The sequence below is a fragment of the Pan paniscus genome, chromosome 20 (genome assembly GCF_029289425.2).
Source record: "Pan paniscus chromosome 20, NHGRI_mPanPan1-v2.0_pri, whole genome shotgun sequence".
NCBI classification, from domain to species: Eukaryota; Metazoa; Chordata; class Mammalia; order Primates; family Hominidae; genus Pan; species Pan paniscus.
In genome coordinates this window covers 39,358,731-39,385,308 of record NC_073269.2, presented here as the reverse complement: position 1 = coordinate 39,385,308, position 26,578 = coordinate 39,358,731, and the positions used below count along the sequence as shown (strand labels likewise).

Below are 26,578 nucleotides of genomic sequence, written 5' to 3'. Positions count from 1 at the left end.
GAGGCCATGGGCCGAGGGCCTTCCCTTGGGGTTCATGGGGCTCATGGAGTGGGGTGTGCCTGCTCTAGTGCCCCAACCCTGATGCGTCTCTCCCCCTGCAGCCTCTTCGAGCACTACTGCTACTCCCGGGGTGGCATGCGCCACAGCTCCTACACCTGCATCTGCGGCAGGTAAGCGGGGCACCCTGGCTCCCCTGGGGGTGACCAGTGGGAGGAGGTAGGGCAGTTAGTGAGTGGGGGGCTCCACCATCCCCCAGCTCAGCCACACTTGCTCACTCACACGCCCACACCAGCGCCCGGCCCAAGCTTGGAAGTCGCTCCTCCCTCCCAAGACTCCCGGAGCTGAGGTGGCCTCTGCCTGCAGGAGCTGGCACTGGGTGAAGGAGGGAGCATGGCCTGCCCACTGCAGAGGGGCTGTTTGGTGTTCCCTCCCTCCTGTCCCCAGCTGGTCAGCACAGCAGCTAAGCACAGGAAGGCCACTCCTCCACACGGGCACACACACAGCATGTGGGGACCAGGCTGTGAGCTCAGGCTGGGCAGCTTCTGTGTGCAGCAGGGGTGGAGTGTGGAAGGGTCAGTGCAGAAAGTGGTGGTGGTGTGTCTATGTGGGTGTGGCTGCGTGGGGACCAGTGCTGCTGTATGTGGGTGTGCATGTCACTGTTGGTGTGCCTGCTCGTGGCACATGGTGCCGAGGGTCAGGGCTCTGTGTGGGTGTATGTGCTTGGGTGTATGCCATCAACACCTGGTTGGGTGTGCTTGGAGGCACACACATGGTAGAAATGACAGTGATATGGGATCATCGCCATGCTGTGTGGGCCATGCACAGCGGCGTGTGTCCCTTGGGGTGTGTCTGCCCCCACATGCATCCTGGCCGTGGGCGTGGCCCCCTCGTCTCCCACGCTCTCCCAGCCAGTCTCCCTGCTCTCTGCCCCTCGGGTCTGGCCCCTGCCCAGCCAGGATGGAACCGGGCAGCTCTGCCAATGCGCACGTCCCCGGCACATGAATAATACATGTGAAATCTCAGTCCTTGGAAATGTTCTTCTCTGGTGGATGGAGAGAAAATCATTATTTCTACTTTTATGATTCCCAAGACTCCTGAGCAGGGCCATAAATATTACACCCAGGTGGGGGTTTCCTTCCCCCCTTTGGACAGACTTAAAAGTCCTTTTTTTCTTAAAGGCATCGCTCATTAGGGAAGCCTTCTCAGGCAGAGGAGCGAGGATCCTCTTGGTTTCCTGTCTCTCCAGCCCGGTCAGGACGCCAGGGCAGCTCCAGGACAGCCGGGGCCCTTTCCATAGAGGCCCTCTCCCCTTTGGCCACCAGGAAATGAGGGGTTCCGTAGGGCCCTTCTCCAGGCCCAGGAACTGCTGTTCCCCTTTTTTGCTCTTTTTTTAATTTAAAGACAGGGTCTCCCTCTTTTGCCCAGGCTGGAGTGCGGTGGCATGATCATAGCTCATTGCAGCCTCCACTTCCCAGGCTCAGGTGATCCTCCTAGCTCAGCCTCCTGAGTAACTGGGATTACAGCTGTCAGCCACCTAACCCAGCTAATTTTTTTTGCGTTTTCTGTAGAGGTGGGGTTTCGCCATGTTGCCCAGGCTGGTCTCGAACTTGTGGGCTCAAGTGATCTGCCTGTCTTGGCCTCCCGAAGTGCTGGCATGACAGGCGTGAGCCACCACACCCAGCCCATTGCTAAGTTTTACACGTGTTCCACATGATGCCGACATCCCAGCCCAGAGGGCAGCCGCCTAACGACGCTTTCAGCCAGGAGGCTCTGCCGCAGACTGAGGCTGGTTGCCAGCCATGTGACTGCGGGGTGACAGGGCCACCATGTCCCCCGGCCTCACCTCTGGCTGTGGACCTGGTCCAGCCACGCCTGGGCCTGTGCTGGAGGTGGGGACAGTGCTGCTCATGGGCAGGGGATCGAGCATCCACCCCCTCCTCCAGAGCCTGCTGCAGAAGAATGGGCTTTGATCACCCTCCCCCGGCTCTTTGCAGTGGTGAGAACTCAGCCGTGCTACACTACGGACACGCCGGAGCTCCCAACGACCGAACGATCCAGAATGGGGACATGTGGTAAGTAGGGCCAGCGGCCCTGGCTCTGTGTGTGAACAGCCAGGCCAAGGTTGGACTCAACTTCAAGATGGACCAGAAGCTTCTGGGTCCCTGTCCTGAGAGGGCTGACCACAGCAAGTTCCTGGGCTTCTTGGCCCAGACTTCGCTGCCAAGACTATCAGCCTGCATGGTGCCTTCTCCAGGGCCAAAAGCCTGCACCCCCCAGGGAGCACTGAGAGAGAGGGTGCAGGAGAGGGGCCCCCGATGGTTTCCTGTGGGCCATGGGATTGTGGGCTCTCTGAGGGGGCCTGAACCATCCCCAGCCTCTGTTCAGGCTGTCCTCTCCGTTCAGGGGGCACCACACTCGCATCTTTCTGTCTTGGTGCCAGGAGGGCAGGCCTCTTGGTCTGGAGCTGGGAAGACCGCAGGGAGCCTCCCACGCTCTGAAACCTGCCATCCTCCTGCTGCAGGAGCCCGTGGCCTATGCAGCCCTGCGTTCAGCAAGTCAGCAGTGCTGACCCGTGGCTGCGTGCAGGGCTTTCCTGAGCACGATGTGCTGTGCTCACAGTTCTTCATAGAAGCCACGAGAAGGAGATGTGGGCAGGCCCTGCGGCCTCCGCCCCTCGGGTAGTCTTTTCTCTCATTGGAGGACTTGCAGTCCTACCTACAGCCCCTCGGTGTGCAGGGCAGAGAAGCTGGGCCGCTGCCCCGGGGCAGGGCGGGGGTGTGTGAGTACTTGCAGCCTGGCCCCTGCTCAGTCCCTCCGCGTTCTTTGCCTGTGCCCTGCACGTCAGATGTCAGCCAGGGCCAGCCCAGGCAGTGCAGAGCTCCTGAGAGCTACCCCAGTGCTGGGGCCCTGGGGCTCAGCCACAGCCACGCAGGCCCTGTCTTGGCCTCCAGACATTTCACTGTGGTCACTGACTAGTAGAGGAGGTGCCTTGTCCCTCCCAGTTCTTTGGTGCCCTTTCTTCTATGGCAGATACACCCGAACAAGCCTCCTGCAGAGCCCTCTGCCCCCCAGCAGCATGGCATGTCCTCTGAGGCCTGCGTGGCGCCCAGCTGGGCTGCCTCCGCCTTCCCATCGAGGAGCCACCCCAATGTGCCAGCTCCTCCAGCGGGAGTTCCCACGATGGCTGCTCACGGGCCTGGGCCCTGCCTCACCCTACAGCAGGTAGTGGTGGGAGCCCACCCCCCAGAGTCCCCAGCCATGCCCACTGAAGGACAGGAACACACATGCCCAGACCTATGGACAGACGACCAGCTGCCCAGAGAGCTGCCGAGCGTTGAGCTGTCAGGGCCGAGTATTTGCAGGAACACACTCAGTCTCGGGGTCCTCCCTGCCCTTGGGCACATGGCCCGCTGAGACTGCCCGGGCTCCCCGCTCACCCAGGTCCATAGCTGATGAGCTGTTCCAGCTCGGGCCATGCTGGCAGGAGCTCAGCTCAGACCTTGGGTGGGGCCAGCATATGCCGCCGCAGTAGGGCTGTTAGGAACACGGCAGGTTGAGGGTGCAAGCGGAGGCAGGCCAGTGGAACCGCCACCCACTGCGCACTGGGCCTCAGTGGACTCCCTGGCCTACCCGACAGCACTGGCTCCACGGATCCTGGTTCACTCTGGCACCACAGTGAGCCCCACAGATGGTGGGCCAGTCCCCAGTACCCCCTGGGTAGCCACCATGCTCGGGGCTGGGAGGGTCAAAGCGGAGCTCAGCTTTCCTCCTACATGCCTGGGGCCACAAGGTGACCGGGCCCTTCTTCTGGGTCTCTGTGGATTTTCTCACCCACTCCTCACCCTGATCCTGTGATGTAGGCACCTCACCCCATGTGTGGGCCAAGGAACTCAGACACAAGGAGGGCACCAGGCCCAGGTGTGAGGCCAGAGGCACTTAGGGAAAGAATTGGCAAACTCAGACTTGGCTCAGCAGGGGACTAGAGCAGGAGAGGGGGTGGCAGCCCTGCCCCCACACCGTGACCCACCAGTGGCTCCAGACACCACCTGGCATCCTGAAACTTTTTAAGAGACGGTCTTGCTCTGTCTCCCAGGCTAGAGTGCAGTGGCACAATCATAGCACACTGCAGCCTCAAACTCCTAGGCTTGAGAGATCCTCCCACCTCAGCCTCCCGAGTAGCTGAGACTACACGTACAAGCCACCATGCCCAGCTAATTTTTTTATTTTTAATATTAAAAAGACAGGGTCTTGCCATGTTGCCCAGGCTGGTCTGGAATTCCTGGACTTAAGTGATCCTCTTGCCTCGGCCTCCCAAAAGTGCTGGGATTACAGATGTGAGCCACGGTGCCCAGCCCTGAAACCTTTTCTAAAGCTCTTTAACCCTGTAGCCCATTCTGGCTGGGCCTGGAGGACAGGACATGGGAACCCAGTCTCACGGCAGAGGCCACATCAGTGGGTCCCCACAGTCCAGGGGGCACTTCTGGGTGGCTGGAGAGCCCTGTGCCAGAGTCACGTGGCCATGAGCTTTTCTCCTCTGTGGGCTCAGCACACCCCAGAAGAAGTGACTGCTCCTTTATGACCCTCTTTATCTGCCCCGGAGAGGGTCCTGGGATAATCCCAGATGCTGTGGCCTCGGCCCTCCGGGACAGCACATGGCACCTGCATCTCCCAGCTGCAGCTGTAGAGGCAGGAGTGATCCGAGGATGTTAATGCCAAGTCCAAATTGGTGATTTGATTTTTCTAGTGCTAACTTTGAAATGTAGCCAGTAGAATAATTATGAGTTTATTGTAGTCAATTTATTATGCAGCATTTAGAACAACATGTTTTGTTGATTACTGCTACTGCCAGATTGCTGGCGGCATTTATAATCCATTGTTGTATTGAAATTGATCTGCTGAGCGCCTACTGCGTTCGGTAAATAATAAATCAGTCTGTTATCCCAACATAAAAGCCACGATACTTCATCCTAAGGTATGAAACTAAAGCATGAGCCCAGCGTAGAATTCCCCCGAAGCTGAGCGCCTCCCATAGCAGTGCGCCTGCTGCAATGGCCTGCTCTGGGTTTTAGTCCTTTGACTGGGGGAAGACACCCCAGAGATATTTTAGCTTCTAGGAATGGGATTTTGTGGGGAATCAGAGCTGGTCCAGGGCAGCCAGATTATACAGCTGTACTGCAGAAGGGTGGGGGGTACTAAGAGGAGGCCAGCCTTTTCCATCCCTCTCTCCACAGTCCCAGATATGAGCACTCCCCCAACACGCACACACATGGATACACACACAGGGAACCGACCGAGGCTGTGCTGCGTGGCAGTGATCACAGGGCAAGCCCCTGCCTCCCTCTCTCGCAGTGGCCACCTGGCACAGCGTGGGCCCTCTTCGGGCAAGAGCAGCAGCCCCGGTGTCCTCACCGAGCTGGGCAGGCCAGGCCCTGATGCCCACTTCCAGCAGCTGGTTCTGCAGCACAGGCTGGAGGTGGGAGCCACAGGCAGAGCTCGGGCCAGGCCTGGTTTATTCTCAGACAGCTCCCGTCCCATGGTTGTCCTGTTCTGTGTCTTCGACCCAAAAGTGTCCTCCATGATGTGTACACCAAGCGGGGTTTGGGGCTGGCTAGGCCCCCCTCCTACTCCTCCGTCCTTACCCTTCCAGCAGCTTCCCTGGAGCTAGGCTGAGTCCACTGTTGGCCACAGTCATGGTCCAAGAGGGCCTATGAACCAGACACCCTGGTTCCTGCTTCAGGTCAGGCTTGTCAGCCAAGGACTGAGACAGACATCCTGAGGGCCGTCCCTCACCCCCAGCCAGCCACCCCCGGGCCCCTTCCCGCTTCTCTGGGTGTGATGCCGCCACACCCACTCGCATGCACGCAGGGGTGAGGGACGGGACTTTGTGGTGGCTGCATACACCCTCAGCCTGGTTCAGAGCCAAGCGGCCCCATGTGGGGCCTGTAGCCGCCAAGCCTCCGGGGCTTTTGCTGTTGTTCTCAGAGTCTTTTCCCACTGTGATCCTGGGGTTCACCATGAACCCCATCTCCAAGTCACTGTACCAGAGGGGCCATTCACTGCTTTTTTTGTTTTCCTTTTTAAACCCCTCAGGCAGACCTTCAAGAACAGGGTTACAAAAGCGCAGCACACTTGCTAATTAACACTTTCAACATGTTCACACAGATTGAGGTGCCTGAGATCACTGGAGGCCATTCCTAAGTGGGAGGCCCCAGAAGACCCCTCCCCACTCACTCCAGCCCCGAACAGGTTTGTGTGAGCACAGAGGTGGCCAGGACTCATCCCCCTGCTTCTCCTGGTCGTCTTCTGAGCCCCCATGTGCTGCCCCCTCCTTCCACAAACAGCCTGGGCTGTGGGCACCAGAGCCACTGCAGGCCAGCAAGCTTCGCAGCTAGGGCAGGGGGCGCATGGTCCACGATTCTGGGAAGCAGTGCGCCCAGAGAGGGCCCACCCCTTGCAGCACTCTGGGCCTGAGGCCGCCCCAGGTCCCAGAGAGGCTCACCCCACAGGGCAGAGGTGGAGGGCTCTGGTTAGGAAAGCAGCTGGGACACTCCTCCTGCCTCCCTCACTTCCCGATCAGGTGGTGGGGGTTGGAGGGGGGCCTTAATCTACTGTGGCCCCTCGCAGAGTTTCTAGAGCACGTGTCCCAGGATGCCCCAGGCCTTGGTTGTCCCAGTCAGGATGCAGCTGGTGGGCAGCAAGCCTGTCCTTCCAGCACTGGCCAGAAGAGGGCAGTGTTGTCTCAGGACGATGGGCCAGGCCTCACCCCTGCTGGGCCTGGTCTTTTGTGTTGCTCCTGAGCATGGGGGGTGGGTGGCCAGCCTGGCTAGGAGGAGAGACCTGTCCCAGCCCTCACACTCAGCAGCCACCAGTGCCCTCTTCCCCTCCTTCCCTGCCTAGATAATGGCGAGACCTCGACCCTGCAGGCTGTGGGGTGCCCGCTCACCCAGGACCTCAGCAGCCACCTTGGCCTCACATGGGCCCTGCAGCCTGGGATGCGGCCAGCCTACTCCTGCTGTCTACTCAGCCTGAGTCTGTCTGCCACCATCGCGCTGTGGCCCCCACGGGTGGCAAGCTCCTGGGGACCCCCTTGCCCCACTCCACCTGGGGCCCAATGCCTTGGTGAGCTCCAGGGTAGAGCGTTGCCCCCAGGCCTGCTCTCTGCTGCCTGGCCCAGCCCAGCTCTCCCCCACCACCTTGCTGTTTCCTCTGAGGGAGACTTGTTGTCACCAGCCAGCCCTGCCCTGAGCACTCTGCGGTCTTAAAGACGTGCTCTTGGGGCCACAGAACGCCCTCAGGAGGGTCCAGACCCACAGGCATGGCCGTCCCATCCCATCCCAGTTAGGAGCGTGCTCTCCGTTCTCACCCATCCTCATACACATGGACAGGCCTGGTTATGAGCAGACACCTGCCCACGCGTTTTCGGTTTGTCTCTTGTTTGTGCTTCGTGGCTGCACCCTCCTCAGCTGATGTCATGACCCACAGTTTGAACAGCACTTGTCCAGACATCCTGGGTGCTCCCAGACATCATGAGACACTGGTCACCAAAAAAAGCAAAATACAGCATGTGCTGCGCGTGTGACTCTCCCTCCCGCCTGCCAAGGCCACTGCCCTGACGCCCGGGCCTTACCCCACTGTGCTTTCCTGGCAGCTGTCCTTGTGTCTCACCCACCTCTGGACGAGGCACCCCACAGTGCTATTCTGGGACCCGGGGCCCCTCACTGGTGCCGTGCCTCTGTCCATGTCATGCATAAAATGGCAATGCCAGTTCCCTCCAGACACCCAGGAGGCCCACAGCACGCAGCTGCTCCCGTCACCCACCGTGTGCACCAGGGATTGCTGGCTCTGGGGACCAGAAGCTGCTGCTGTCATGGGCTGGCGGCACGGGCAGCTTTCCTGTCTGCCCAGGCCCTGGAGGAGTGGCCGTCACACGAAAAGGGGGCAGAGATGCCCAGGAACGCACTGGAGAGAGGTCCCCTTGGTGGGTTAGGCCATGGCACGGGGAGCCTCAAGGACTCCGAGTGGTGGCCTTTGCCCCTGCTGGCCACGCTTGGAGCTTGGCACTCCACAGAAGGCCTGGCTGGGAGCAGGCAGCCGGCCCATGCACCCTGGAGACCACAGCTCGCCACCGTGTCTGCAGGGGCCGCCCACTGGGGCAGGCGAAGGGAAGAGTGACCCATATGCCTCCCTTTCGGTCTCACACTGAGGAGAAGCAAGGGCTTCCTGCTGCTCAGCAATCCCCCAGCCTGGCCTGGGACACTGACCAGGGCAGCTGCACATCGGAGTCTGCAGTGCTTCTGCAGCCCCGAATATGAGCGCGTGTAAACTGTTGGATTGAACAGCTAAGAGCCGTGCCACTACTCAGGAGATTCAAATGAAACTGCAAACCAAGTCCAAAGTGGCTCTCATATAAACATTGCAGCATTTCCCCCAGAAAACTGTTCCCAAGCCTTCTGTCACTGGCCGACCCATCTTGGAGGCCTTCTGCCTCTGGGCTGGCGGGTCCCTGCCATGGGGCCCAGGGAGGGTCTGTGTGGGCCAGTGGTGGCAGGTAGCCCAGGCCCAAAGCTACCCAGAAGGAGCCAGAAACAGAGCCCTCAGAACACATGTGGGGAGTGAGATGCCAGCACGTTGCTTGGAGATGCGTCCTGTCTCCCAGATGTCTTGTATTATCATCGACTCACTCGGCCAAAGATGGTAGGGTCCCCAGACAGCCAGGAAGGAGGGATCCTGCGTGCCTGTTCTCGATTGAGCCAACGTATGACCGAATTCTCCATTGTCGGTTTGCATTCAGAGGATGGATGAAGTGGATGCAGAGGAGCGGGAGGGAGATGATTTATCAAAGCCATGGCTTTCGTCCCTGGATTCCAGAAAAGCTTGCATCTGAATAACTTATGTGTGTAGAAACTCTAGGGGGATTTTTTTTTTAAGGCAGAAAAAGATAGGGAACTGAGAGGAGCACGAAAATAGACTTCAGCTCCATACCCGAGCCTCGCTGGGCAGGATGGAGCTGGCTGGCTGGGTGTATACTTCCCCCTCCAGAAAGCGGATCATTTTCAAACAAGAAATGCAGTTACAGTCTTCTACAAGCTGGAAGATAAAGTCAGGCTGGCGGATGATATCCAGGCACCCACCATCCCATGGTCTTTCTGCTTTGCTGGCGGGAGTTTGGGGAACTGGGATCTGAGTCTGGTCTGCACTGGAGAACAGTCTTGTTTTTACATTCCTAGATGATTTCATCGTTCGGGGTATTCTTGTGGGCTTCCTGGTTGTTGTTGTTTTTTTTTAAACGATAGTTCAGTTTCTGCTTTTTCTTTTGTGTCAGCACAGTCCGGTAGGACTTTCTGCCCCGGCTGCTGTTGCAGGTCACCTTCTGATTTGGCGCCTCCTAGGAATCCGTGTCCCCCATACTCCTGGCCCTGTCCTCTCTGCCCAGGCTATTCTTGCATGTTCTAAAACCAACAAACCACAAACCATTTTTCTCGGTTGACTCTGGGGAACCTAAATGAAAATGCTTAGCTGTCCCCAGGCAAAACTGGGCTGTGTTCCATATGGCTCCACTCCCCAGAGCTACAGCAGTGGGAGGGTCCCATTTTACAGATGGAAAAACTGAGGCCGTGAAGGTTGAGCACTGCCGCCAGGACCGAAGAACCCATTGCTGGGCTTCGAGTTGTTTACCCTCCTGACTCAGGGCTTTCCTGGACCTGTGATCTGAGCCTCAGTTTCCCTTCAGTTTAGAGCTTCCATGTGCCCCGCCCTCCCGGCCAGCCGTGGGGAAGCCTAGGCCCTGTGCAGGAGTAAACTTCCAGGCAGTTGTTGGCCTAAGCAGCCCACTGCATCCAGAGATCCTGTGACTCTGACCCACCCCAAAGCTTCCTGTCATGCAGGCGGGGCTCCTCCCCCCAGCCTGAGAGTCACCTGAGGTGTTATCTGGACCTTTCTGCCCTGTTGACACTGCTTATGGTGTTTTGCAATCAGAAAAGACAGGAGATTAAAAAGTGCCCGGCTGGGGACTTTGGATTTCAGCAAAGCGTCCTGGCCGTGCATTCAAGTTTTTCCTTTAGAAATCTGCCTCCATGGGGCGGCTGACGCTGCCTGTCCAGCCACGTGGCCCTGCTCCTTGCTCCACATGAGGCCAGGGTCCTCCACCCGCTGGCTCCCTCCCATGGGACAGGACCCCCCACAGGCAGGCGCACAGGCAGCTTCTGGAATGTTTGTGGAGTGGTTGTGTTTACCGTGAGAGCTGGGATTTGGGTGAGAGGCCCTCGTGACGGAAGCTGCGGCTGTGCCCCTGGCCTCAGACTTGTCAGGACTCACCCAGCTACAGATGGACCCCATGGGAAGCCCAGGGTGGAGCCAAAGAGGGGCAGCTGCACTTCCTCAGCCCTCCTGGCTCTGGTTCTGGACCCTGCAGACGTGGTGGGCTCTGGTCCTAGGGCTAGACCAGCCTCCGCCAGCCAGGGTCATCACCATCAGTGTCGTGACTTGGCCATGACCTGTGAAGGGGCTGGTGGACCCGAGGGTTCCGCTCTGTGTCTGCTGCCTGCAGCCTCCCGAGGTGCCTAGGTGGGATGGATGGAAAGGGGCACCACCTGCGCCCCTCCGTCCCCTCAGCCAGGCCCAGCCTTGTCCACCTGGGCTGCTTCCGGGGAGTCCTGAGAGCCAGGTTTGGATCCAGCAGCCCTTCCCGTATCCTGTCCCTTCCACACCACAGGATGAGCGGGAGGCTGCTTCTCCGCCGTTGCCCAGAGAGGGCCCCGAGGTCCTTTGCACAGCAAGGACAGGCCCTACTCCTTCCGGGCCCTGCTGTGCCAAGGGTCCCTCTTACAGGGCATCCAGAGGGCAGCCCCAGCCACCATCCTCCTGCCTCAGCAGGCCTCCTGTCATCTGTCCCACACTGTCTGTCCCACGCCATCTGTCCCATGCCATCCTGCCTCTCTGCTGGCCCCCAGGCCCCTCCCGTCCTGGACAGCTGGCACCTCTGCCCCATTCTTCACGCCCCTGCCTGTGTCCTGCTGGTCTCTGCCTGCCACCGGAGGGTGCCAGGGTGCAGGTGGACAGGGTGAGGGGGCCCACCTGGCTTCGGGGACATGTGGCCAGCAGGCCCTGGGAAAGCCTTGCTGGACATGAGGCTGTCTGGCACTTCCTCCCTGCCCTCCCCTTGGGCCCTGGCAGAATATGTCCATCCCATCCCCGTGGGCAGAGGGGTAGTGTCGGGCACACCCCTCCAGCTAGGGGGCCCCAGAGCTGCAGCAGAGCCAGAGGCCTTAGCCGCTGACTGAGTGTCTGCCCAGATGCTCTGGGTCCTGGAAGAAGCAGGTGGTGTGATTCAGGCCCGGAGTTCTAGGCCGTGCATCCCATCCGGGGTCCCTGCCCAGCCCCCTCCTCCTCTGCTTCCCACAAGCACGGCCTCAGCCTGTGCTCTGTGCTGGGTGCAGGGAGACCTGGGAGAGCCTGTTGGGGTGCCGGGTGGAGGCCAGGCAGCGGGCGGGGTCCTGGGGCATCTCTGCCTCTCCTTAGTTCTCCAAACAATTCTCCATGGCTCTGAGCTCTTGGAGGCCAGGCCACAGGGGTGGGTGTCATCTGCATAGGACAGCCCCACTCCCCTCAGCCTTCCCTGCCTGGGCTGAGCCCTGAGCCCCTTTTTCCCTGGAAGACACAGGTCTTCCAGGATGGCTTCGGGTTTCCTTGCTGCCCACGCACCCGTGGGAGACACCAGGTGGCAGTTCCCCACACCAGTCTCATTGTGAGGGGGAGCTGCATCCAGGACCCGGGCCAGCTGCCCTCGAGTCCAGGGCAGGTGGGGAGTGGTAAGGGTAAGGGGGCGGTGGCACCCCAGTACCCACTTGCCCTGCCCTCCTCTCTCCGCAGCCTGTTCGACATGGGCGGTGAGTATTACTGCTTCGCTTCCGACATCACCTGCTCCTTTCCCGCCAACGGCAAGTTCACTGCAGACCAGAAGGCCGTCTATGAGGCAGTGCTGCGGAGCTCCCGTGCCGTCATGGGTGCCATGAAGCCAGGTGAGCAGCGGGTCGGTGGGGGGAGGCGCATCTGATGTGGCGTTGGGGGCGCTGCTGTGTGGCAGGTGCCTGCAGGGAACGGGTCTGCATTGTGTGACTTGAATCTGCCACACTCCGGATGCTTAGTCCTGAGATTCCAGTGGTGTCAGGTCTCCAGGGTCACTCCTAGGAAACAAGGCTGACCACCAGGCAGGGACAGACAGAACCAGGAATTGGGGGGCTCAGGCCAAGGCTCCCCGATCTGCTGGCCTCCACCTGCGCATCTCCACTGGCCGCTAGCACGCCAGCCTGTCTCCTGCTTTGTCCTTAAGCGGTGTCTACTCCAGGGAGGGCTCAACCCACTCTGGACACTGGCATGGGGTCAGAGCAGGTTCACGTGCCGCTCAGCGGTCTGTGACCTTGGATCGAAAGCCCTCCTCTGGGTGGCCGTTTCCACATCTGTAAATGGGGAAGCAGCAACTCATGGAGACTGAGTTAAGCTGTGTAAAGCACCTGCAAGGCCGCCTGGCCTGTGGCAGTGCCCTGCAGGGGGTCACAGTCACCACCATGATGGCCATGTTGAGGCAAGGATGGGCCTGGTGTTTCTCTCTCCCAGCGGCCAGCATAGGCCAACCTGTCCTGCCCTCACCCCTCCCAACCCCAGGCAGCCTGCACAGGCCCCACTGGTACCTCTTGACCTCCCACCGCGCGCTGTTGATGTCTGTCAGGGGGGGCAGAGGAGGTCCCCTGGAGGGGAGCCAGCATCCTCCCAACAAGGCCAGCTTTCAGGAGTTCCCCCTGGGCACCTCCCGCTGTCCCCATCCCGCTCAGCCAGGCTCCTGCCAAGTGACCCCTGGGTCCTCCATAGCCCTGGCAGGGGTAGAGTCTAGCACCCACAGGATCAAACCCCAGCTCTCTGCCCTGCAACAATAGAAACCATTTCCCAGCAGTGATGGGAGGTCCTGGCTTGTCACCTTTGCCCAGAGGAGAGAATTGAGGGATGTGGTCTTCTCATGTTCTTGCTTCAAGCCTTCCAGGGCTTCAATACAGCACCCCTGCCGTAATCCTTGGATTCACCAGAGCCTGGGCAGGTTCCTATGGGATCACCATATGCTGGCCACCCCCTAGGCCTGGCCCTCTACAGGCACATGGCTCCCACGACTCTGACTGAGATCTGTTCGGCAGCTGCCAGGGTCCAGCCTGCAGCGCAGAGGGGCTTTCCCTGCCCACACCGGCCTAGGCACAGCTGGCCCCCCAAGGCACCCGGGTTCTGCATCTTTGGTTATAAGCAACAGAACAGTCTCCAGCCAATTCGGTCATTTGGTGCTGCCACAAATTCACAGAGGTGGAAAATCAGTTCTGGGCTGGGGCCAGGGCTGCAGTGGCACAGGACAATGGCCCTGTACTCACAGCTGGATCGTCTGGCCAGGGCCCGCCCTCAGCACACAGGCTCCAGCCACCTTCTGCAGCCTGGAGCCCCTCCATCTGGGTCGAGGTCAGAGATCACCTCGTGTTGGCCAAGCCCAGGTCATAGTCCAGCCCCCCAGCTTGCCCCCACCCTCGCCCACTGCCTCTCACCCACAGCTATACAGACCTCCAGAGAGACAGGCAGGCCCAAGGCAGCCCCCTGTGTAGGGGAGCTCAGGCGTCCTCCAGGAGCCAGGTGGGCTTACCGCGGGCAGAGGGGATAGCCCAGTAGAGCAAGGCTTCAGAGTCCAGGATGCAGGCCCCAGACCCAGAGGGCCGCGAGCCCAGCCCCAGCTCTGCCGCCTGCTGGCCAGGTACCTTACTTAAGCCCCAAACAGGCCAAGGATAGACCCCTGCTCTCCCAAGGCAGAGTCCACTTCAGAGCGGGCCTGGCCAGCTCTGGACCGTGGCATCTGGTTAGACATGGAGTGCCCTCTGTTAAGGACCCACAGAGAGCTGGCAGCTGCCCAGTGCGCCCTCAGTGTTCAAGGAAAAAAGAAGAAAGAAAGATCTGGAGCCTCCAGAATGCGGCCTCGGAACTTGATGGCTCGGCGGTCGACTGAGCAGTCCCTGTGGCCCCACAGCCCGTTGCTGGGATGAGTTGCAGCCTCGATCGCCGGCCCAAGTGCTGCTTCAGAGGGGCCCTCAGCCACCGTCGCTTTCAGAGGAGGCAGACTGTGGGCAGGCCTTTGCAGATGGTGCCCAGTCCAGCCTCCAGAGCCCCCACCAGAGGCCGAGGAGCCGCGGAGGGACGCTGGGGGCAGTGCCAGGCCCCAGCCCCACACCTTCACGCACCCAACAGGAACAGAGCTGGACAAATGCATGAGTGCAAGCAGGGGGACCCCAGATGCGCCCCAAAAGGAAGACAGGACAGAAAATCCAAAAGTCAATAAGCTCGTGATGGGGTGACAGCGCTGATCGGACTCACCTGGTTTAGCAGCTGCCGAGGAAAACAGCATTTTGTGCGGAATTGCTTTGCTAAAAAGCAGCAGGCTGGGCTCTGTGGCTCACACTTATAATCCCAGCACTTGGGAGGCGGGCGGATCACTTGAGGTCAGGAGTTGAAGACCAGCATGGGCAACATGGGGAAACCCTGTCTCTACTAAAATTACACAAATTAGCTGGGCGTGATGGCTCACGCCTGTAATCCCAGCTACTCGGGAGGCCAAGGCACGAGAATCCAATCGCTTGAACCTAGGAGGCGGAGGTTGCAGTGAGCCAAGATCACACCACTGCACTCCAGCCTGGGTGATGGAGTGAGACCCTGTCTCAAAAAACAAACAAAAAGGAGCTGCCACCCCTGAGTATGAATATACAGGTGTCTCCAGGCAGATGGGTGGGTGAGGACAGAAGAGCGCCAGAGGGTATGGCCAGCGGGCCCTTGTGGGTAAAAGGAAGAGGGAGTGAGAGCGTGAATTCCCGTGCGCCTGTGAAAACCATAAAGGAGGTGCAGGAAGGGATGGGACAGTTTGCTCGCTGCGTCCCTTCTTATTCTTTCTGACTCTTCAGCCATGGGAAGCATCCCCCGTTAGCTGTCAAATCCAATCCAGCCTCCACGAAGCAGTCGCCCGGGGGCGCCACTCCTCCTCCTTCCTTCATTCTGGGGATGAGAATTTCTTGCTCAGTTTTAAATACCACTAGTCACTCGAATGAATGATCAGTGTTTCAGATCCAGCAGGAGGATTTGGCAGGTGAGCGTGGCCTGTGGTGTATTCACCTAGTATCTGTGAGCCCAGCTCTTGTACCCTCCACGGAGAGCCCTCCGCCGGGCACAGCCTCTCAGGTGGGCCAGAGTCTCTCAGACACCCTCCACGTACGGGGCTGGCCTCCCACTCTGTAGCTGTGCCAAGGTGGGCTGTGTCATTGCGAACTGTGTCACCATCGCATCAAGTGGTAGTGTCAGACATCCACGGGCAGTTGTGAAATCCAGATGTCCAGGAAGTCAGAGCCCCAGGCTGCAAGGGGCTGAGGCTCCCAGCGGCGAAGCAGAGCTTGCGGCCTGTGAGGGGCGGGGGCCCACCAAGCCCAGCAACCCTGTACACCCAAGCATCAGGCTGAGGAGCCCAGCATGGTCAGCAGGCAGTGCCGGGCCCATCAGGGTGCCAGAGGTAGCACCAGGCCACAGGGAGCAGGGCAGCGGATTGACGCAGCATAGGGGCCAAGGCCTGGGGGGTGTTTGGTGGGAAAGCCATTGTCTTACCCCTCAGTCTCCTGTGCTGAAACCAGGGATGGCCCAGCCCTGGCTGGTCTCACCTGCAGGAAAGCCTGCTGCTGCCTGGGCAGGACCTGGGTGGCATCTCCACAGCTGGCATCCTGGCCAGCTCCCTGGCCCAACTCAGCAGCCCCAATTCTGTCCAGAAAGTGGCCAGACCTCAGGGCAAGTCCCCAGGCCCCACGTGGCACTGAGAAAGGCCTGAGCTGGGTCTCCCATCCCGTGGTGCTGCCTGGTTCATGCTGACTCTTGGGGCAGGCACAGGCCTCAGGTCTGGCAGGGGTGTCTGGGGCCACCAGGCCAAATCCAGCTAGGCTCGTCTCAGACCATGGGAGGTAGGTCCTCCCCCAGCCCCGCTCCCACCCACCACTGGGCTTCGCTGCCCAGACCCAGCCTGGGGTCTGGAGGATCCCTGTGTAAGGGAATGGAGCAGCCCCCCCACACCTACCACCCACACTGAGCTGTGTGGCATTGGTGTCCCCCAAGGGCAGAGTTGGACTCCATCTGGATCACACACAGTGAAGGCCCGTGGGGCAGGCCCTGGGCCCACAGAGCTGCCCTCTGGATGGGGCAGGTCGCCTCCCGTAGCATCGAGGAGGCCGTGGCCAGGTCAGCCCCCTGCCTTGTCCCAGCGGAAATGCCCTGGGTTCGTGGGTTCAATTCCTGGGCCAAGACAAACACCCCACCGAGACTGCCCGACTGCATCCTGTGACCTTCCAGGGAGAGTAAATAAAGCAGGAAACCCCATAGCTAAGCCCAAAGGAGAGGCAGGAAAGAATGGTCAGGACCCTGGGGGGTTGAGGAATGCAGGCCTTGGCCCCTGATCCTAGGGCTGGTGGGGGAGCATTCCTCACTGTCACTCACAGTCGGCGGGGAAGGAGGCTGCGCTCGCTCAGACGGGGACCCTACCCTGGCGGCTGGGAGTCCACAGGCGGGTGGCAGGGCAGGCCCAGCAGCTGCAGGACCTCGGGGAGTGCCATGCATGGGAGGTTGGGTGGGATCCAAGCTCAGCGCGGCTCCTGTGCTGGGGCAGGCTGCCCACCCCATGCAGACCCCTGCATGCATGGTGAGGGGAACGGGGGGAGGCGCTGCTGGGAGGGATGGGCGAGCCCGGCAGGGTGGCCCTGAGTCAGGGTCTGCATTGGCACAGCCACAGCAGGAAGGCTGTTCCTAGAAGCAGCACAGCTGTTCCCGTCCCACGGGCTCAGTCCCTGCAGCCACCCTGGAGCTCCAGAGGACCCCAGCACTGAGGGCCCCATGCCCTCCGCCTGCAAGCCCCAGAGCCTCCTGTAGCCTCGCCTCCCAGCCCCCACCCAGCTCCCTCTCTCCTCACCCACCCACCCTCCCTGGCCTCCCCGCCTTTCTCTCCTCTTTCCTGTGCTCACCCAGGAGCCTCCTGTGCCCCTGTCACTGGGGGCCCAGCTCCTGTCAACCTGGAATAGCAGTGGTGGCCCACGATTCATGAGCTCTTTTGTGTTTCGTCCCCCGCTCCTGGCTCTGTCCCTGCCCTCAGGTTCCTGGCCACTTGTGAGTGACGGGGGTGCTGCCGATGTGAGGTCAGAGGAGGGGAAATAAGTGGCAGGAAGTGTCCCCACCTCCAAAACAGTCCTGACGGGGCGAGAGAGGGGCACTGAGGCGCGGGATGACCAGGTGGCCAGGAGAGGGACCCAGCAGCACCCGCCCCGGCCCACCTGGCATGTGTCTCCTGTGGCCCCATGGTCAGGGGGAACCTCTGCCAGCTTTGCTCCCCTCCCAGCCAGCGCCAGGGGCAGGGGCCCAGCAGCTAGACTTCAGGTCAGTCCTCATCCTCCGAGACGGCGTGGAGTACAGGGCTCAGGCAGACAGGCATGGCGGCCATGTGCCACCCCAGCCATAGATACCCTCTGCGGCAGGTGCCAGGACGGGGAGGACTGTCTTCAGTGTGGGCACCATGTCCACCCCTCCTGCCGGCCGCAATGGTGAGCCAGTTCCTTGGCCTCTTCTTACTCCTCGGGGCACTCTGCCAGGGTGTGGGGGAGGAGACTCAAGGAGCAGCCTGGGCCAACACAGCACCCTGCTCTCACGCAGGGTGAGTGGGTCCCCAGAATTTCTGGCAGCAGATGGAGTTCTTCTACTCACGTCCCGTGCAGGGTGGGGTGAGCTGGAGGTCCTCAGCCCTGTGCCAGCTCAGCCAGCCCTCAGGGCCTGCCCTGGGACCCTGGCTGGAGCCTGCTGTCCTACACCCCTAGAGCCTGGCTCACTCCCATCCATCCCGAGGGCCATGTTCCACAGATGAAGTGCGCTCTTTGTCTGGAGGCAGCTCTGAGGACGCTGCCTTTGTAGCTCGGTCAGGCCCGGGAGCCCCCTGGGGCTGTCACACTCCGGGTAGGAGGCCTCGGGGCTGTGATGGATGCTTTGAGGCTCGAAGGAGCTGGCCTGGGCCCTAGGCCCAGCAGGAGCGGGTGCTGCCTGAGGAGACCAAGTGGACCCAGAAGACCACTCAGGGGCTACGCTGGCCACACCTGGGGCCTGGGTGGCAGGAGCAGCGGGGCTTGTTCCTCTGAGCCCTGCCATTTCATCAGGCGCATGATGGGACACTAACCTAGAGGCCACCCTGCCCGTTCTAGGGTCTGAGTACACAGAGGAGTGGGGGATGGGGCACAACACTGGCTGCAGGAGAGCCATGAGAGAGGCTGGGGCTCCTCTCCTTCCAGGCGTTTACCAAGCACCCGCTGCATGCCAGGCACAGAGCAGAGTACGGGCACCACCCTTGCAAGGCCCAGAGGTCATAACCAGGCCCAGCTGTGCCGTGTGTGCCGTGAATTCTCAAAGCACAGGAAGGGGCAATCAGAGAGGGCTTCCTGGAGGAGGAGCCTCAACACAGAGGCCCACAGGAGGAATGGGAGCACATCTGGGAAAACGGGCTTGGAGGAGGTGGCCCCAGCTAAGGAAACAGCAGGTAGGGAGGGCCAGTTCTTGGGACCCGTGGCCTTGGTACAGCCGCCCCACCCAGGAGTGGGCGAGGGAGAGGCTGGAGACCAGGCCAAGCTGAGAACCTGGGCTTCATCTGGGGCCGGGAATGGCCCTGTTTGCCCCGTTCGTTCTAAAGAGATGGCCCAGGCATCCAAGGGGTGTGCAGCGGAGGAGGGAGCCAGGCAGACTCCGGGAGGGGTGGGGCAGGTGCAGGGGTGCTTCTGGAAAGCCAGAATGAGGTTTGGTGCTTGCTGGGGGTTGGGGCACGCAGGGCAGCTGGTGCCCAATTTCTGCTGTGTGATTCTCAGTGTGGCATCTGGGTATAGGCTGGCTAGGGGCCGGGGGTGCCTTCCAGCCTGGACTAGAGAGCTTGACGGTGTCTCCAGGCTGCCAGGGTGGGAGGAGCCTGAGAGTGGGCCCAGGCCAGCAAGGGAACCCTCAAGTTGGTGCCCACCCCGCCAGCCTAGTGCAAGGACAGTGACCCTCACACACTCCAGGGGCCCCCGCCCAGGCGGTGGGTGTCGTAACCACCATCCGGGCCAGACGCTGGGGCCAAGTTGCTGGAGGTTGAATCACTGTCACAACCCTAACCACACACAGGCAGAAACTCCCTGCTCCCGGCCAAGAGAGCTGTGTGCAAGGCCTTCCCCGAGGGTGCACAGGCAAGGAAGACCAGCGGCGCCGAGGGGACCCCCGGGCCGGCACGTCCGGGCGGCGCCGGGCCTGCCCCCGGGAAGGGCCACCGCAGAGCATGATTTATACCTGATTCCCGCCCTCTGCGGAGGCTGGGCCAAGAACGTAGCCCACTGCTGAAGTTAGCCTGGTTGGAAAGCTGGCTGCACTTCCCGGGGCTCCCCTTTGGTGACCAGAGAAGGGCGCGTCCAAGAGGAAGCAGTTGAGCTGGGCTTGGGGCACGAGCCACTCACAGGAGGCCTCCCAGCCCCATGTGCCAACTTTGCAGGCTGTTGGGGGACCTGAGGGGCACTCACTTTATGCCAGGCCCAGCGGTGCCCTCGGGAGACCCCCACCCTCGGAGTGAGACATGAGAAGCAAACGAGCAGATCCGTCCAGGGGACGGCTGCAGGCTGGATGGACCGTGCAAGGAGAAATCACCAGGCCTGGGACAGCAAGGCAGGAAGGTCTCCTCTGAGAGGGGACAGCTTTTATGCAGAGACCCCTTGGATGAGGCATCACAGGCCAAGGCCTGGCACAGGCCATAGCAAAGGGCCTGAGGTAAAAAGGCCTGTGTGCCTTAGGGTGGTCTGGCCTCTGGAGGATGCAGCAGCAGAGAGGAAGGGCGAGGTGGGCCAGGATTGTCCGGGCTGGGTTCTCAGAGAAGAGCAGCAGCAGAGGCTGGGCAGGCTTGGCGCACACCCCCGGGAACAAGTGAATGTCAAGTGTGGAACCGGGGCTGGCTGCTCATGCGCGATGGAGGAATGGTGGCCAGTGCCACTGTCCGGGGTGCTGCCTCCACCTACCAGGTGACACAGAGGCTCTGAGAGCAGCCCCCCGGGGCCTGCATTGTGGCTGTTTGACCAGCGGCAGCTGAGGCTCACGGAAGCGGGGGAGCGGCCAAGTGGGCTGCAGTTATCCAGGTGTCCTTTTCCGGGATGCTGTGCCCCTCAGAAAAGCCAGGGGTTGCCCCAGGTCTGCCCGGGCTCTCCCCCACGCCAGACCCCAGACCCCGGGACGGCCCTCCCCCACGCCAGACCCCAGACCCCGGGACGGCCCTCCCCCACGCCAGACCCCAGACTCCGGGATGGCTCTCCCCCACCTCAGCCCCTAGGAGGCTGGGCTGATGGGGAGCTGGGCTCTGAGGAGGATCCCTGCTCTGTGTAGGGGGTGGGGGCAGGTCTGGGCATCTCCACCCCTGCCACCCTTAGGCTGCTGTCGTGGCTGGGGCGCTGTGCTGTGAATGGCGGGCAACAGCCCTACTGCCTGCCCAAAGCCGTGCACCCCCAGCCCGCCTGAGACCCCAGCACCAGAGTGGACAACTCTGGCACTAAAGGGGTCCCAACATGAAGGACTTGTGCCCAGTGTGTCAGGGGTGATGGCCTGTGTCCCAGTGTGGACTCTCATCCCTGTTCGCCAGCTGAGCCCATCATCTGCCTTCCGCCAGCCACAGAGGTTCAGAACCCTGCGTCTCACAGCCCAGCCCTCGCCAGCTCAGGGTCTCCCCGGCCCCTCCCACAGCAGTGATCGGGACCATGCAGAGCAGGCTCTGGCTCTGCGCCAAGGCAAGCCTGGCAGGGAGGCCCTCGGGAGCCAAGGTCACTCCGCCTGGTGGGGCTGGACCTCTCCAGGAGGTGCCGCAGGGACTTGCTGGGCGCCCTCTCCAGCCAGTGAGCTGCACATTGATAGGGGCCCCCCGCCACGTGCCTGGCCAGAGTGTCCTGGGGCCCCGGCCTCTGCCAGCACGTGGCCTGCCCAAACCCAGCCCCCATGGGGCCAGGGCAAGAGGCCTCACCGGCCTCGAGTCCTTATCTGGTGCTCAAGCCAACTCCAGCAGTGGAAGCTACCATGAGGAGAGGCTGATGCTGGGATTCCACAGAGTCCGGGGATGGGACGGGCGCACCCGTGGGCTGCTGAGGCTCTACGTGGGGAGCTCTCTAAGGGCCTCCTTCCTAGGGGCCATGCTCCAGAGCCCCACAGAGCCTGTGTGGCCCCCAAAGCTCTGTGCTTAGGAAGTTCTCTCTTTGGTGGCCTTTGCCCCACAAACATGCGGCAGAGATGAGTTGGATTTGAAGCCGGGAGTTGGACATCTGGGCTCCCCTGGAGATGGTGCCACTGCTGTTGGCAGGAGGGGCCCCGAACCCCTGCCAGCCAGCTCGTGGGGCCGTGCCAGCCGCACCTTCTCCCCAGAAACCTTTGCTCCCTGCAGCAGCTCCAGGGGTGATTCATCCCCATTCTCGGATGTGCAGGGACCCCTCTTTTCAGCCTCGGGCTTCCCCGCTGCACCACAGCAGCAAAACCCCATCGGAGCTCTGAGCCAGGGTTTGGGTCTGAGCCTCAGGGTCAGAGCCCACGGAGTCTCCTGGTGTCTGCTACTGGGGAGACGTGCATGTTTCTCCTGGTGCCCAGGGATTTGGCTAGGTTTCCCTGGGCCCAGAAGCACAGGCTGTTCAGGGTGGACACACCATGGGCTACAGAGTAGACCCAGGCTGGGCCCTTGGCCACAGGTGACAGGAACCTGCCCCTAGGGGCAGAATGGAGGGACAAGAAGGGTCCCGAGGGCCAGAGCTTTTGCTGGGAAAGCCCAGCACGGGGGGGGGCCACCCTAGTCCTTGTCCCCCTGGGCCCCCGATGTAGTACCCTTGCCCCCTCACCCCCCACCTCAGGCCCTCCTACCACAGCCAGTGTGAGGGCTTCACATCTCCCGGCCCCTGGCCCTGCGGTGTTGGCTGCTGGGCTCTGTGGCTCACGGCAGCTCCCTCTGGCCCACAGGTGTCTGGTGGCCTGACATGCACCGCCTGGCTGACCGCATCCACCTGGAGGAGCTGGCCCACATGGGCATCCTGAGCGGCAGCGTGGACGCCATGGTCCAGGCTCACCTGGGGGCCGTGTTTATGCCTCACGGGCTTGGCCACTTCCTGGGCATTGACGTGCACGACGTGGGAGGCTACCCAGAGGTCAGTGTGGACATGGCAGGCGGAGTGGCCTGCCCATCAGCTGCTGCTGAGCCTGACCCCCAGGGCAGGGTGGGACTCTAGGAGGCAGCAGGCGTGTATTGGGATGGCAGGGATGGGCCCCATGGCTCCCTGTGGTATACGGAGGCCATGAGGAGGGGGGAATCGGGACCCTGGCCAAGACAGGGGTGCATCTGTGAGCATTCCACAGAACTGGACATAGAGGCGGTGCTGTCTGCATGCTGGGCCCAGGTGTCACCTGTCCAGAAGGTGGCACACAGGATACGGTGCATGGGGCCCCACAGGACAGTGGTGCTAAGGACAAGTCTTTGTGATGGAGCTGCATGGCACCCCTCATGTCCTGCCGCCTCTGGCTTCATTCAGACCTGGGGCGTGGGGAGTTGATGAGGCCCCACCCACTGGCGACTCACCCTGGCCCCTCACAAACCCGGAGCAGCCCTGCTCTGCCGCTGGTTCGCCCTCTCCTCCCAGGCCCCTGGGCCGCACACCTGGGACCCTGCAGCCTCCTCATCCCCAGGCATTCTGGGGACCCTTGGCAGATAAGGGAGGCTGGGGGCCATCTCCAGACAAGGTTCCCCAGCCCTCAGAGGACCACCCAGAGGGTAAGTGAGGCTTGGGGAGGCCCAACCGGGCAGGTGGCTACGGCCTCTCGGCTGGGCGGGTGGGGCGCTCCCATCCCTGCCCTTGGCGGGCTGCCCAATGCAGGGGGCTGATTGTGCAATTGTGCACGCCCTGGGGCCCCCCAGCCAGTTAGCCAAGACAAGGCTCAGCCTCTTGGCTGCAGGGTGTTTTGAAAGCACTAAGAATGATTTTTTGGCAGGGTGGGGGCAGTGGGGGGAATTGCTTAAGAGAAGCATTATTATTCAATTATTTTTTTCCTCAAATGTAAACAGTTAAATTTGGAGAAACAAAATCAGTTTTAATTTCCTAATGTCTATTCATCCCATTGTGTGCAGGGAGCCAAGAGCTGGGCCTTCCAGACATTGTTAGCTGAGGTTCGTTATTCATTAGTCGCCAAAGCGCTTTTTTTCCACCAGCAAAAATTGGCAGCAAACTGTTTTCATCTTTTCCAGTAAGCACCTCTTTGTGCTCAGAGTCTATTCTTCTGACAGATAAACATTGTGGAAAAAATATGGCTTTTCCTATAAAAGTCATTTGTTTTATTTCAGGCCTGCAGACACATCTGGGGCTCCTCTGCTTGGAGCCCAATAAAAGTTGAGGCCTTGTCAAGCCCTGTGCCCAGGCAGAGGCGAGCATGGGCGCGGTGAGGGCAGGACCCCTCCCCACCCCTGAAGGCTGCGCTTCCTGGGCCACAGGGGCTCGTGCCCTCCCCGCATGGCTCTGCGCTCCACCCGGCCCAGCCCTTCCCATTCTCTTATGGCGCCTGCGCCCTGTTCTCAGCAGGTCCCCCGGGCAGGCCCCTAGAGCCAACACCCTGAAGGGGCAACTGCACCACTGGGCTGAGGCAGGCCTTGCCCTGTGCCCGCTGGGGATCCCTTCTAATCTCCCCCACCCCATTTCAGTGGTGGACCTCAAGATTTCAGAGGGGAGGAAAGTTCATTTCTCTGGGGAAACAAACCTGCCCCTCAACCGTGTACCATGGAGCAGCCAGGGGTGGGCCCATGGGGATGGAGGGGTGACTGGGAGGAAGGAAACCTGACGTTGGCAGGCCCTTGCGCTTCGATTGCTGTGGGTGGAGACAGGGACGGACACTTCAGGAGTAGCATGAAGGAGAGGGATGGGCGGCGGTGGGGTGGGGGTGCCCAGCACAGGCTTCGGATGACAGGGACGGGAAGGTCCTGGAGCAGAGACCCCAGGACCCCCAGCAGCTTCTGGGCAGGAGACAGGCCCCAGCTCGGTCCACATGCACCTCTCACCTGCGCAGAGGGACTGTCACTCCATACGGTTCCTCAGCCACGGGGCATCCCTGCCCTCCGGCCTCAGCTCCCAGTCACCGGCCCAGAGGCAAGTGTTGTGGGGCTGGGGCCACACCAGCCAGGCTGTGGTGTCTCCTCATCGCCTCCCGCCTGGCCTGCTCTCTCCAGGTCAGCGTGGCTGTCCCTGCCCTCCGTGGAATCAGTCACAGCCCCTCTGGCCGTGCCCAGCGTGAAGGCCAAGCCAGCCTGTTTCTGGTTACCTTACGTGAACTGCTAATTGGAGTCTGATGTTCTTGGCCCCCAAACAGTCAGAAATGACAGCTCCCGCTCCAGCAGCTGGGCTTCCTGGGGAGGGAGTGCAGCCGGGCAGGGCAGGCTCATCCCCTGACCAGAAAGCATACTCGTGCCCACTGGCTCAGAGGCCCTGGCCGCCGGCCGGATGGTGCCCCGGGGACCTGAGGCGAGCAGGAGCTCTCCTGTAATTCCCAGAGCACCCGCTGCCCTCAGCCAAGCTGAGGCCCCTCAGCTGTGCCTGTGAGTGGACAAGGCCAGGCTGGGTGTGCACTGGGGCAGTGTGGGGCGCAGACAGGGGCCCCTGCAGGGAGCGGCTCTACCACTGTCCCTCAGGCGTTCTCCAAGGCTGGGGGCTGTTTCCCAGGGCCCTGCCGTAAGGCCCTGAGCTCTCCTCTGGGAGCCACACTTGCCAAGCCACGCGCACATGGCACATTTGGACTGGCGCACTAAGGCTGGCAGACCCACCCTGATGACGGCACCTGTCCTCCCTGGACAGTCACACGGAAAACCTGGGCCTCGGCCTAGGGGAGCTGGGACCACGACTTCTGGGGCCAGTTTCTACTTGGGCTGCCTGGAAGGAAAGCTGTGGCCCCAAGGGGCTTCACAGCCGCCTTAAGAGCTTTTTTGGCTTCAGTGGTTTGGCATCTGCCACTCCTCTGGCCAGCAGCGGGGCCTGGCTAAGGGCAGCCCAACCCTCAGCCAGCCCCACAGGCCTGTCTGGGCAGCTTGCCCCGGGTGTGTGCACATGGGCGGCCACAGGGCTTCTCAAGCAAACCCTAGGGTAGTGTGGCCAGGGACACTCAAGATCCAGGGGTATGTGCAGGGTGGAAGGTCTTATCAGGGTGCCCATGGCCCAGCACAGCAGGGGCGAGTCTAGGCTGAGGACCCCAACGGTCAAGAGAGCCCACGAGACTGGCACCGGCCCTCACATGCCCATCTCTCCTGATGAGGCCACGGTGAGCCCTGGAGCTGCTCATCAGGCCCCTCACCTCTGTTCCCCACAGGGCGTGGAGCGCATCGACGAGCCCGGCCTGCGGAGCCTGCGCACTGCACGGCACCTGCAGCCAGGCATGGTGCTCACCGTGGAGCCGGGCATCTACTTCATCGACCATCTCCTGGATAAGGCCCTGGCGGACCCGGCCCGCGCCTCCTTCTTTAACCGCAAGGTCCTGCAGCGCTTTCGCGGTTTTGGCGGGGTGAGTGCCCATGGGCCCCATTCTTGCTCCCAGAACATCTGCCACCTCCACTGCAGCTGCAGACTCCTTAGTCCCAAGACAGGGGCCCTAGTGACGTCTTCCCTTGAGGTGGGCTCAGCCTGCCCCTTCGTGTGGTCTGTCACAGGATGGAGCCTCACCCCTCAGTAGGAACAGACAGAGATCCTGCAAAACCCCTGCCCGCTCCAGGGGCTCCCATCCACCTGGCAAAGACAGGGTGAGCAGGTGACGTGAGCAGATGGCTCCATGAAGGAGCCCGGAGGCCACCCGTCTCCCAGGGAGTGTCAGCTGCTCCCATCCCATGGTGGGGTGGGCCTGGAATGGGCCCGGCCCTCTAGCCTGGCACATGAGGCTGCTCTATGATAATGTGTGTCTGTCGGCTTGACCCAGGTCCGCATCGAGGAGGACGTCGTGGTGACTGACAGTGGCATGGAGCTGCTGACCTGCGTGCCCCGCACTGTGGAAGAGATTGAAGCATGCATGGCAGGCTGTGACAAGGCCTTTACCCCCTTCTCTGGCCCCAAGTAGAGCCAGCCAGAAATCCCAGCGCACCTGGGGGCCTGGCCTTGCAACCTCTTTTCGTGATGGGCAGCCTGCTGGTCAGCACTCCAGTAGCGAGAGACGGCACCCAGAATCAGATCCCAGCTTCGGCATTTGATCAGACCAAACAGCGCTGTTTCCTGGGGAGGAAACACTTTTTTAATTACCCTTTTGCAGGCTCCCACCTTTAATCTGTTTTATACCTTGCTTATTAAATGAGCAACTTAAAATGATTGAAAATAATGCTGTTCTTTAGTAGCAACTAAAATGTGTCTTGCTGTCATTTCTATTCCTTTTCCCAGGAAAGAAGCATTTCTGATACTTTCTGTCAAAAATCAATATGCAGAATGGCATTTGCAATAAAAGGTTTCCTAAAATG

At 61.1% G+C, this 26,578-nt stretch overlaps 1 protein-coding gene across 4 annotated transcripts in view; it reads left to right on the top strand.

Annotated features, from left to right (window-relative positions):
- The window catches only part of PEPD (peptidase D), a 141,046-nt gene extending 114,468 nt beyond the window's left edge, over positions 1-26,578 (top strand). For 2 of the 4 annotated variants that reach the window (XM_003816195.5, XM_008969253.4), the window contains exons 10-15: positions 102-170; positions 1,995-2,072; positions 11,869-12,017; positions 22,072-22,256; positions 25,450-25,641; positions 26,050-26,578. In XM_003816195.5, the coding sequence (XP_003816243.3) occupies positions 102-170; positions 1,995-2,072; positions 11,869-12,017; positions 22,072-22,256; positions 25,450-25,641; positions 26,050-26,187 (811 nt within the window). In that variant the 3' untranslated portion in view covers positions 26,188-26,578. Of the gene's footprint in view, positions 1-101; positions 171-1,994; positions 2,073-11,868; positions 12,018-22,071; positions 22,877-23,230; positions 23,342-25,449 lie in introns of those variants that run through there. The other 2 variants (XR_008621990.2, XM_063599545.1) reach the window with 2 other exon arrangements.